This window comes from Scyliorhinus torazame, chromosome 27 (assembly GCF_047496885.1).
Source record: "Scyliorhinus torazame isolate Kashiwa2021f chromosome 27, sScyTor2.1, whole genome shotgun sequence".
Classification (NCBI taxonomy): Eukaryota; Metazoa; Chordata; class Chondrichthyes; order Carcharhiniformes; family Scyliorhinidae; genus Scyliorhinus; species Scyliorhinus torazame.
In genome coordinates, this window is record NC_092733.1 from 1,592,046 (window position 1) to 1,604,815 (window position 12,770).

The following is a 12,770-nucleotide window of genomic DNA, read 5'->3' on the forward strand; positions in this document are numbered from 1 at the left end:
CAAGACCAGCCACCGGCAAGTGTAAGTTTGAATCCAACGCTCGCTATCCGGTAGACACCTAGCCACCGACCTGTAGCAGCCTTTTGAATCCCGCGGGCCAGATTTGATTGGACAAGCCATTCGTTTCCCTGACCTGGTGGGTTCTTCCTAAGTTAAGTATTGGCCAGTAGTGATAGGTTTATTATATAGAAAGTAGTATTAGGGTATTAATATTGCTTGTTGTATATAATAAACGACCGTTGTTTTAATCCTTACTAAGCGGTGTGCTGTATTATTAATCATAACCTGAACTTGAACCACGTGGCGGTATCATAAAGATACCTGGCGACTCGTGAGCAAAGGTGACGTAATCAGAGCAAATAGACTAAGGTTAAAAAGAGCAACACTGGTAGATATCCGACACCTTCCCCTTCCCCACCCTGGTGCCGGAGACCACCCTGTCCTGTATCCTCAGTGGCGGCAGCGTCGGAAAGGCCACGACCTGTTTTCTCAGGAAAGGCTCGTGCTTGCAGGTATTTAAAGGCGTTTCCTGGCGGCAGATTAAGTTTGTCCTCTAGCGCCTTCAAACTGGGAAAGCTTCAGTCTATGAACAGATCTCCCATCCTTCTGATGCCTGCCCTCTGCCAGCTCTGGAACCCACCATCCATCCTACCCGGGACAAACCTGTGGTTGTTACATATCGGGGTCCAGACCGACGCTCCCTCCACCTTCTTGTACCTCCTCCACTGTCCCCAGATCTGCAGTGTCGCCACCACCACCAGACGTGTGGATTAACGGGTCGGCGAGAACGGCAAAGGAGCCGTTATCAAAGCTCCCAGACTAGTACCTTTACATGACGCCGCCTCCAGCTGCTCCCATGCTGCCTGCCCCCATCGCCCACTTCCTAATCATAGCTATATAGGCCGCCCAGTAGTAGTTGCGCAGGTTTGACAGCGCACCACCCTCCTCCCTCCCCCCCCCCCCCCCTCATGATTGTGCTCCAACAGCGATCTCCTTACTCGCGGCGTCTTATTCGCCCACACAAAGCCCGTAATGATCCTACTCACCCGCTTAAAAAAGGCCTTAGGGATGAAGATGGGGAGGCACTGAAAGACAAACAAAAATCTGGGGAGGACAGTCATTTTCACGTCCGCACCCTCCCTGCCAGTGACAGCGGGAGCATGTCCCACCTTTTAAAGTCCCCTTCCATTTGCTCCACCAACCGGGTCAGGTTGAGCCTGTGCAGGGCATCCCATTTCCTGGCCACCTGTATACCCAGGTAACAAAATGTTTTCTCTACCATCCGGAGCGGCAGCTCTTTCAGTCTCTCCTCCTGCCCCTTGGCCGTGATCACAAACAACTCGCTCTTTGATATACGCCATCCTTAACCAGCCTGTCTCTCTCTCCTGGGCAGACATGCCCACATCACCTTGGATCTTCAACAGCAGAGAATGTCAAGACTACCATAGTCTTTAGCCTGCATGGTCCCGATTACTCAAACTCTAAAAAAGGGTACTGCAACCCAGATTTCGCCTTTGATCTCCTCTTGTGGAGCAGGTTTGTCCATGATCATTCCAGGTCTGGGAAAGTCCCAGGTGGTCAGATCAACCTACCTGTCCACAAGATTACCATGACATCTCCACTGGAAGTGACATGTGAATGATCAGCAGACTGAGAACCTCTCTCCAATTACAATGATGATACAGCTGGTCAACACAGCAATCAACATCCAGCCAGCATGTCACAACTGCAAGGGATGCTGGTAGCAGCCTCCCATTATCAACAACAAAACAGAGGCGAGCACAGCACTAAACCACCGTCTCTCCGCAGGAATACCCTTCCTCAGAGGGCATCGAGACAGCCCACATGGAGAAAGAAAAAGAGACAGCAACAAGGAGACAAATATCATATTCATCTTCCACACAAGAAACAATTTGAGTAAGAGCAACCATGGATCAACACAATACAGCTAGGCGTGGACGATGGAAGAATGAAAGCATAATCACCCAATGCTTGTCAAACCTCAAAGCCAAGTAGGACCAGGAGCAGCAGAGCCTGCCACCCGTCCAACAGAACAGCAACAAAATTTGGAAGGGTTATAAGACCTCCAGACCTCTTGGGCCTCAAACTTCAAGGACTTGAAGTGGGGAAGAGAGATGGGGCAGTGAGAATGTTGCAATAACGTGAATACAGTAATAGCATTAGGCTGTAACAAGAAGGTAAATGTATAAGACTTATAATACAAGACCGGAAATAAACAAATATAACTCCATATCCACGAGATAAAGACTTGGCGGCAGTAGTACATAACATAGAACATACATACAGTGCAGAAGGAGACCATTCGGCCCATCGAGTCTGCACCGATCCACTTAAGCCCTCACTTCCACCCTATCCCCGTAACCCAATAACCCCTCCCAACCCTTTTGGACACTAAGGGCAATTTATCATGGCCAATCCACCTAACCTGCACGTCTTTGTGGGAGGAAACTGGAGCACCCGGAGGAAACCCACGCAGACACGGGGAGAACGTGCAGACTCCGCACAGACAGTGACTCAGCGGGGAATCGAACCTGGGACCCTGGCGCTGTGAAGCCACAGTGCTAACCACTGTACTACCATGCTGCCCGCCGTCTGGTGTATACAGGTTTACTGTAAGGCTGAGTATAGTACCACCCACAGTTGTGTAAGAAGGCACACAGAGTCATAGACCGTTTACAGCATGGAAACAAGGCCCTTTGGCCCAGCTTGTCCATGCCGCCCAGTTTCTTTAATTAAGTGAGTCCCATTTGCCCGCATTTGGCCCATATCCCTCTATACCCACCCTGCCTATGTAACTTTGTTGAAGGAGAAAATTGTACCCGCCTCTCACTGCCTCTGGCAGCTCATTCCAGACGCTCACCACTCTGAGGAAATTTCCCCTCTGGTCTTTTTTTTAAATAAAATAAATATATTTATTAAAGTTTATTAACACAATTTTTCACCCTTACAAACAATAACCCCCCCCCCCCCCCTCGTAACAAAATAACAAGAAATCGCACAGGGCAAGATATATATACATGGTAAAATGATATGTGACACAGCTTTGTACACTGGCTCTCTCCCGCACGTGCCAGTTTCCCCAATCCTTCATGTTATCTCTTGTTCATCCACCCTCCCAGGCAACCCCCCCCCACTGGTCTCTTTTGTTTCTCTCCTCTTTCACCTTAAACCTATGCCCTCTAGTTCTAGACTCCTCTACCTTTGGGAAAAGATTTTTTTTAAATATAAATTTAGAGTACCCAATTATTTTTTTTCCCAATTCAGGGGCAATTTAGCATGACCAATCCATCCAACCTGCACATCTTTTGGGTTGTGGGGGTGAAACCCACGCAGACATGGGGAGAATGTGCAAACTCCAAACGGACAGTGACCCAGAGCCGGGATTCAAACCCTCAGCGCTATAGGCAGCAGGGCTAACCATTGTGCCACCTAGACCTAGAGATGGAGATAGCTCCTTGCCTGTACTCTTAACTACTTGTAACTATATGCATGGTGGTAAACCTGGCAGGGTCTGGATTATGCCTGATAAAACTGGACATTCAAATCAAACTGCAGTCAACCTCAGACAGGCTGATGGGAATTCAGACTTGACCAAAGTCAAATACACAACACACAAACTGCCAGGACATATCTGGGTTTGGCCGGTCAGTCACTCATCAGAATAATCGGCTCTCTATTCATTTCTTTTGGGCTGCCCAGATCGAGCCAGACTTTCTGGCACCCACTGTTCCTGCCGCTACCTTAGACGGCAGCAGGTTATATGCAAACAACACCACCAGAAGGTCACCCGGGGGAGGGTCCTGTCAAGTGGTCATCATCTAATCCATTGGTTGTTGGGACTCCCTCCCGAGGTCTCATTTGCCGAAAGCCAGGGAAGTTTCTGGAAAGGCACGAAGGGAGGGGCTTAAAGGTAGACACCCAAGACACACGCCAGCGAAGACTCAATGTGGAGGTGACCATTTGGAAGACTGACCAGAGAAGGAAGTAAATCAGCAAGACCCACCTTTGCAACAACTGGGAGACTCAGAGAATAGGACCCATGGCTCACTGAATCCATCAATACAGGTAGAATAACGAACCGTGGGAATCTTTAGTATATGGTTTGGGGCTAATTTAAGGGTAAATGTTGTCATGAATAAAATTGGTTTAACTTTATACTTGTGTTGACCTTTATTTTCCTCGCTAATAAAGACAACTTTTGATTAATACACAGGTCAAAGTATCTGAGATTTTACAGATACAACTTATAACAGTAAATAAATAGGTGCTGTTAACATACAGAAGACTACAAAGACTTTAACAGACAAGTTCTGTAACCAACACCATTACAACAGAGATGCCCTAGTATTTGTTTGTTACCTAATTAGCACCAAGCAGAAAAAGCTGGAAACTTAAATTGATCTGTAAATTGTGAGATACAAATAGTGAAACCACAAAGCTATTTACACTTTAAATTTAAGGGCTGCACAGGTTGCATTCCTACCTGTATAATCCACTGGATTTTCATTTTTTGGTTTTCTGGGAAGTTTTGATGGCAACGGATCCATTCCCAATACTTTATGCAACTGCCCAAAAGCAGCCAGGCGCAGTGCATGCTAAAAAGATGGAGAGGTTTTAAAATAGTTAATGTAATGCAATTCGGAAGCACAGAACCAAGCTGTTAAATGCAAAGTAGTTCTTACCTGACTGCTTTGGGTTATGTCCTCTCTCTGCTGTCTGGTAAGACTGCCAATGGCATCTGTAGCTTCTTTTTCACATGGATCATAGATACCAGGTCCATCTATAGTGAATGCAAGGGAGAGTGTTAGTGAGATGAAAATAATAATAACAATCTTTATTGTCACAAGTAGGCTTACATTAACACCGCAATGAAGTTACTGTGAAAATCCCCTAATCGCCACATTCCGGAGCTTGTTCGGGTACACTGAGGGAGAATTCAGAATGTCCAGATTACCCAACAGCACGTCTTTCAGGACTTGTGGGAGGAAACCGGAGCACCCGGAGAAAACCCACGCAGACACAGGGAGAATGTGCAGACTCCACACAGACAGTGACCCAAGCCAGGAATTGAACCTGGGACCCTGGAGATGCAAAGCAACAGTGCTAACCACTGTGCTACCGTGCCGCCCATAAAATTAATTCGCAGTTTGATTTGGGATCGCACTTCGTCCCTGGGTGGGATCGAACCACCAACCTTTCAGTTAACAGCAGAACGCGCTAACCGATTGCGTCTCAGAAATAGAGATCGGAATAGCAACATATTTCTTCCCTTAATCTGAAAAGGAAAACTGAGCAATAGGGGCAACTAATCAATGCCACAATTTAGACCACGGTATGCAGCATATATCCTTATGCACCAACAGAAACACCAATTGAAAAGGGACTCTGTGGTGCTGTTTCTTCATGTGATCCGATATAGAATGGAAGAAAAATAACTTCCCTGTTGTTCTTTTTTGTGTTTTATAAATTTAGAATATCCAATTCATTTTTCCAGTGAAGAGGCAATTTAGCGTGGCCAATCCACCTACGCTGCACATCTTTGGGTTGTGGTGGGGCGAAACACGCAAACATGGGGAGAATGTGCCAACTACACACGGACAGTGACCCAGAGCCGTGATTGAACCTGGGTCCTCGGTGCAGTGAGGCAGCAGGGCTAACCACTGTGCCACCGTGCTGCCCTTTCCCCGTTGTTCTAGCGACCATCGCAGTAGCAAGATGACATCACCATCATCGCTACCACAGAAAGTAGTTGAGGCCAAAACGTTGTATGTTTTCAAAAAGCAGTTGATATTGCACTTGGGGTAAAGAGGATCAAAGGATGGGGGGGGGGGGGGGGGTTGAATCAGAATTGAACGACCAGCCATGATCATAATGAATGGCAGAGCAGGCTCAATGGGCCAAATGGCCTCCTCCTGATCCTATTTTCGATGTTTCTATGTGCCTCCTTTACAATAAAGAGGTGACTTTCTGGTAAAGTTACAGAGGCCCTGCCACAGGCAACAATCTCACCTATCTTGGACTTTTAGCAATGGCTTTTCGGAACCAAAAGTGCTTCGACTCCAATCAAATCAATAGTTGGACCAATAAGTCAGAAAACAAAAGTAAAAGTGATAAATATATTTAACAATTTCAATTATTTGTTAACATCTGGCAAAAGCATCAACTTTGTCAAGCACATACCTATCATTAAAATTCCAGAAGCCAGACACTCCAAGACTCTTCGCATTGCCTCTCCTGCACCCAGAGGTCGGTTCGCAGTTCCAATTGCTTTTTCACAGATCAATTCTAAAGGCTAAACACAAAAGACCAAATTCAAGCCTTTGCTGTGAAGTTTATGATGTATGCTCAAATCAATCCCTACACAACTAATAGGTGCATCTGAAGTACATAATTTAATAGGACTGGACGAAGATGACATCTGATATGGTAACAAGATAATATTTTAGTTTTAAACTGGTATTATCCAAGACATCAATTAAACTGGTTAGAGGTGTGTATGGTGAGGTGGGTGGGCAGGAGGCCTGGGGACAGGGGAAGAAGGGAGGAAAGAAATAGAAGATAGAAGAGAAAGGAGTTAATAGTTGGATTACAATCAGAAAGTAAACCATCTTCAGATGCTTCAATAACCTTCCTGTTGTTATATATTTAGAAGTGGAAACATTCACTGATGATTGCACCATGTTCAGTTCTTTTTTTTTTCTTTTTTAATTATAAATTTAGAGTGTCCAATTCATTTTTCCCAATTAAGGGGCAATTTCATTTCATTTCATTCAATTTAGCGTGGCCAATCCACCTACCCTGCACATCTTTTGAGTTGTGGGGGCAAAACCCACGGAAACACGGGGAGTATGTGCAAACTCCACATGGACAGTGACCCAGAGCCGGGATCGAACCTGGGACCTCAGCGCCGAGAGGCAGCAGTTCTAACCCACTGCGCCACCGTGCTGCCCCACAATGTTCAGTTCTGTCTGTGGCTCCTTAGATACTGTACTGATGCAGTCCCTGGCTACAGCAAGATCTGGGCAGTGTTCAGCTTTGGGCTGTTAATGTGGCACAAATGCTATTTGTCATGTAATGACTTGTCAGGCAATGACCATCGGGAACAAGAAAGAATCTAACCATCTCCCCATGGCATTCAATGTTACCCTCAATGAATCATCCATCAACATTCTGGGTTTACCATGGACCAACCACAAATACCATGGCTCTAAGAGGTCAGAGGCTGGATATTCTACAGCAAGTAACTCGCCTCCCGACTTTCCAAAATCTGTCCACCATCTACAAGGCACAAGACTGGAGTGCTGTGGAATACCCTCCAATTGCCTGGATGAGTGCAGCTCCAGCAACGCTGAACAAACAATACCATCTGGGACAAAATGCCCATTTGATTAGCATTCCACCCACCACCGGCACACAGGAGCAGGAGTGGTAACCAGACAAGATGCACGGCCCGTGGGAACACCATTGTCTGCCAATTCCACTCCAAGTCATACAACATTTTGAACTGCAAATATATTTCCATTTCATCATTGTCACTGGGTCAAAGTCCTGAACCTTAACAGTAGTGTGGGTGTACAACACTAGATAGAATGCAGTAGTTTAAAAATTAATAATAATCAAATTAGAGGTTGGAAATTGAATGACATGCAGGTGCAGGCACAGGTGAAGTAGTTTGGGTCTGTCAAGGAGACTGAGCTCAAAACCACCAATTTCTCAAGGGAAATTAGGAATGGGCAATAAACGCCAACTTTTCAATAAATCCCACAATCCATGAATGAATTTTTAAAAATACAAGCACAAGCCGGAGTTAAAAAGAACTCAAGAAAAATGTCCCACACACACACACCAGTAATCTTCAGGCAATAGGTCTAAACTGATGGCTCTGATGACAGGAGCAATAAGCTAGAAAACAGAAGTTCACATACCCATCCTTTAAGTGGTGCCCAGGTGGGAACTCTTGAACACAAATCCCGTAGAACACGGATGACAATGACACATGACTTCAGCCCGTTTGCCCTGGCCTAGAAAACCGTCGAGCAGAAAGTTAGTGTCTCAGTTATTGACCAGTGAGCAAATTCAGCATAAAATGCCAATGTTCAAATCTGTAGTGCTACTTTGTCAAGGGTAAAAAAGTCTTTACATTTAAAAATGAGAGCTATATATCAATCTAGCATTTTAAAAGTGAGCAAAATTACTCTTAAAACAAAGCAGCAACAATGCAATACACAAAATAAATTAACATGTTAATCCCTGAAACCCCCTCCCCAAATGAAGAGCTGCATCTTATTAAGATTACACTCAGTTACTTAAGTGCTTATTAGCAGCTGTGCAGAGACAGAAGCTAAGTGTTGCACAGAAATTTAAAATTCCAATATCAATTCAACACATGTAATTAATAACTGAACACAATGAATAATTTTAATAAAAAACTTTCTACTTTAGACAATAATGTAAGAACAAGATCCAAACCTGGAACCATTTGGCGTGTCGCAGGGACGCCAAGGCGGTTAGGCATTTCTGCCTGTCCAATACATCCGCAGGCTCACTCATCGTTACTGTTTCTATTGATGAAGTGGAATAAGAAGACAGGCAGTTTGACCAAGGGGTTTCTGTCATGCGGCGGGGAGCGGCAGCATCCTATTGGGCAAACAGGGCTCCCCACCAAAGTCAAGTTGTAGTGAACACTCTCTCAACATCTCTATTGAATCTACTTGTGTTGTAGCTAACCATGGAGAACACTAGTCTACACCTGAACACCAAATGAGCAGACAGAGCCTGAAGGAGTGTACACTAATGCCTGTAGTATTATGTCTGCATTATTTATCACTTTAAAATGCTGTCCTAAAAAGTTGCTGTGGGCCTAACTGCATTGTACTGCTGGTGCTGCGGAGGAACACTATTCTACTGGTTGAGGTATTGCCTAACATAATAATGTGTTTAATGAGCTAAGCTAGGAACCAGAAAAAGGCAACTATCAAGTAGGCTTAGGCCTCTGTCCGGGGGAAACCCCCTCTGCCCACGAGGGTCGACTGCCCAGGCCCCCATGACAGAGAGCGTCCAGTTGGTCAAAGGTCCAGCGTCCCTAAAAGAATTGACAAACTAGAAGGCTTGGTAGACGTGATGAAATAGTAAATCCACAGGCAATATCAAAAAGATCAAAAACACCATAAAAAAATGTTATATACAGTGGGAAACTGTCGAGCGTCTGTACAAAGCAGTTGTGTGCTTAAACTGTGGTTGTTCAGATTAAGACCATTATCTGAAGTCTAACAAGTTGGTGCACAGGCTTTCAACATCAAATGAGATATTAGCTCCATTATTACACTGCTCAGTCTCCCACTGCATATTCAAAACTTGGTGACGTCTGCACTGCAGCAAAAAACTGAATGGTCTGGTGCTTCCATTACTGACCAGAGCTTCAAATAAAATCAGTTTGTCATGGATATTCCTGACTAACGAGTCCAAAGCCAAAGCCATCAACAGATTTGACAATATATTAACTCGGCAAATCATAATTAAGTAGCACAGGTTCTGGAGGCGTACCAGGCAGTAAAATGATAGAATACTTGCCAGATTGTCTGAAGCCAGAGACCAGCTTGGAAATTGCGCGGATACACTTGAGCCTCAGGCACCAGGCAAGTCCTACTATCAAACTCCAGCCCGTGCCGAGTTCTGCTATCCTTCCTGCAGCATCCGATTTCAAAGTATAGAACAGTGGGCAAATGAGCTGATCTCCCACCATGTAAAATTCAAACGATGTAAAAATAACGGTAGCAAAGGACAATATAGGAGCTTGCAAATAATGTCTTTGAATAAAATAAGAACTTGTAACTAAGCATGGATATAGTTACTAAAGCTAGACTTAAGCTTTATGCATTGAATCCTGCTGCCATCCATAAATGAGTTGCCCGGCAGTATGCTGCCTGGTTTTTACCCCATGCACCCAGTGATGTTCAAGCTCAACTACCTCAGATTTAAAAAACTCAAGCACAAGAACCAAATTTATCAAGAACCAATCACTTACATGTGCTAAGTAAGTAACTTCAGACTGCTCTAAAATCTGCCAAGTTAAGCTAAAGTTTTGATTGCAAAGCAGAGTTAATTTACAAAATAGTAACTGAAAAGAAAATTGATGTTCGAGGTGACCGATAGTCACTTTTCCCTGGTGCCAAACTGGGGATATTTAGAGCTTTTGGCACTGCCCACTAGGCACTGCTGCTGTGACTGCCATGACCAATCGCCCACAGCCAACTTACTACAGCCACGAAGTTCCCCAAATACTCTGGAAAGCAACATTTGCATGCTAGACAGCAGACTCCAGTCAATGGAATCATATCACAGATAATACAAACAGAAGCTTGCCATAATTCCCAATTGAATCTCTATAATTTACAATAAGACTAGTCTAATGATAATTACCAGCCAGGGATAGGTGAGCATTTAGAGCTCTTAAGCTCATTTAGTTCCCATCAAACTGCGTAATCTTTGCCTTCACTTCCACTTCTGCCACACAATAATCCAACCGTCTGAATATACCTAATCAGCAGCCTCCTGGATGAAAACTGTCAGCACTTTAATGGAAAAAAAAATCCATAAATAAAACTGAAGACTACCTCAAATGAGTGTGATGGCTGATTGGAGACCCACACAGTATAAAGATACATGCATGTCATGTTGGAACTTCAACAGCTCAAAATTAATAAAAACATTGGATTCAAATCAGGCCATGAAGAGCCAAACATTACCCAAAACTCTGCCAGCCATATATCGGGGGGTCTTTTTCAGAAGCTAAGCAACGTTTGAAAAAGGCCCAACAGTCATTTTTGCTGCAATGCAAACTTACTCGCGTATAAACCAGTGGTTTTGAACAACTTGCATACATGCACAGTCAAGGACATTTCTCAACTTAGCTTTAAGGCTTCTAAGGTTATTTGTTCAGAAGCCTGAAGTCATTTCAGTACAGATAGATTTAAAGTAGTAAGAATATTTACTGTGTATTGGACCACCAAAAGGCTACAATTGCAAAGATAACATGTCAAGCAGTTACAAGATGTAAAGCTGCAGTATACTACAGACCATGGATGCCTCAGCTGCCATATGGAGGTACACAGTAAGACAGTTTTAAAAGGGATAGATATAAAAGGTGACCTCGGTTGACAACAATCTCAATGTCTATGGATGTTAATAGATGGAACTTTTTTCAGGCCATAGCACAATGACTGGTGCATACTCCAATATGGCAGAACTAGGCTAGTCACTCTTGCAAGATTTAACATTTAAAAGTGAGACACTGCTATTCATTGAAGACTATGCTACTTGCTCCCATACAATTTATAAAAGAGCTTAAAAAAATTCACTCGTACAGTAATCCCACATTTAGCGTGTCTAATATCTTCCAGGCAAATGGCATGCTAAATGAAATAAAAATTCCTATATGTAATAAGGATGGGTTATGTTCCTGACCTCACTGCTCCTCCTGCTGACACAGGAATCATATCACAGTAAAAAGCATGTTTTAGCCTCCTCAGCCCCACAACATAGATGCAGTGGTGATGAGGAGTGAGCACCAGTCTGGAGTCCAGGACCACTACAGGGCCTAGAGTTCTGGTACTTTTAGCGGCTGTTTGCAGATGGGCCCGACCCGGCAAACAGCCCGAGGATGACAGGAACAGAAAGATCCAGCCTCACCGGGAGAGGCTGGGAATTGGTCCCTGTACCATCAGGAAAGCCCAGTAATCATTCAGGAATAATAATAGGAGCAAACCCTGGTGGCACATCAATTGTGCTAAAAAAAAGTACTGATGTTGTGGCTGGCAGTGCCATCAGAAAATGTTGCCAACATGAAACTTGCTCTAAAATGAAAACAAGTCATTGGAAAGCGCTCTAAATACAGGATTACTGTATAACCCAGCTCCATATTTGGGTCTGCGCCTACAGGTGTAACATTACCCCTCTCCCAACCACCACCAAATGCCTACTTGAATTAAGTCCAATTAATCAACATGTTAATCAGCTGCGCACAACTTAATACACCAGAACAAATCCCAAGGTACCAGAGATATACATTGGTTTAGGTCCCACCTCCTTGAATCACAATCCATATCCCAAATTTCTTCTGACAAGACTATCTAATAAATAGCTTCTATCTGCAGACCCAATGAAGGAATGAAGTTGGGAGCAAGTGAATTTTCAAAGCCCATGGTGAAATATATAAATCTGTAACAGTCAACGAGGTAGTGAGTTTTTAAATATCAAATTTTTTGAAGAGGGTGGTCAGAAGAAACATAGTAAAAGAGCACAGGAGAAATGCACTACCTTTCATGCAATTCTCCTGACAGCACAAAAACATGGAAAATGCACATCACTGCAGGCAGAATGATTCATATGGTCACTAAAATACTCTTGCCTCTAGTCGGCCAAGAAAGGGCTCTCGCCACCAATAGAGGTGAAGATGTATTGAAAATGCCACTTGGAAACTTTGATTGAAGATGGCCCCCTCAAGGCTAATGTTCCAGTTTCAGTCCCGCAGTATATTTAGTATCTGTGATCTTATTACAAACTCTGTTTATTTGGCAATTCAATACAAAAAAAAGAGATGTTAATTAGGTCAAATTTACTCAGTCTGGTTTCTTATTTTAGAGAAAAACTACTCCAAGCAAAAATAAATTTGACAGCACTTGTACTGTCAATTCATTCTTGGGTAGAATGTAGTTGTGTGCTAGCATTCATACATTAATGAACTGTGGAGA

The 12,770-nt window shown here is 43.9% G+C and overlaps 1 protein-coding gene across 5 annotated transcripts in view; it reads right to left on the minus strand.

Moving 5' to 3' along the window:
* The window catches only part of ilf3b (interleukin enhancer binding factor 3b), an 85,620-nt gene that overhangs the window by 46,001 nt on the left and 26,849 nt on the right, over positions 1-12,770 (minus strand). For all 5 annotated transcript variants that reach the window (XM_072490760.1, XM_072490759.1, XM_072490758.1 and 2 more), the window contains exons 7-11: positions 8,491-8,582; positions 7,947-8,042; positions 6,202-6,313; positions 4,704-4,801; positions 4,505-4,616 (exon numbers count right to left, since the gene is read on the minus strand). In XM_072490760.1, the coding sequence (XP_072346861.1) occupies positions 4,505-4,616; positions 4,704-4,801; positions 6,202-6,313; positions 7,947-8,042; positions 8,491-8,582 (510 nt within the window). The remainder of the gene's footprint in view (positions 1-4,504; positions 4,617-4,703; positions 4,802-6,201; positions 6,314-7,946; positions 8,043-8,490; positions 8,583-12,770) is intronic.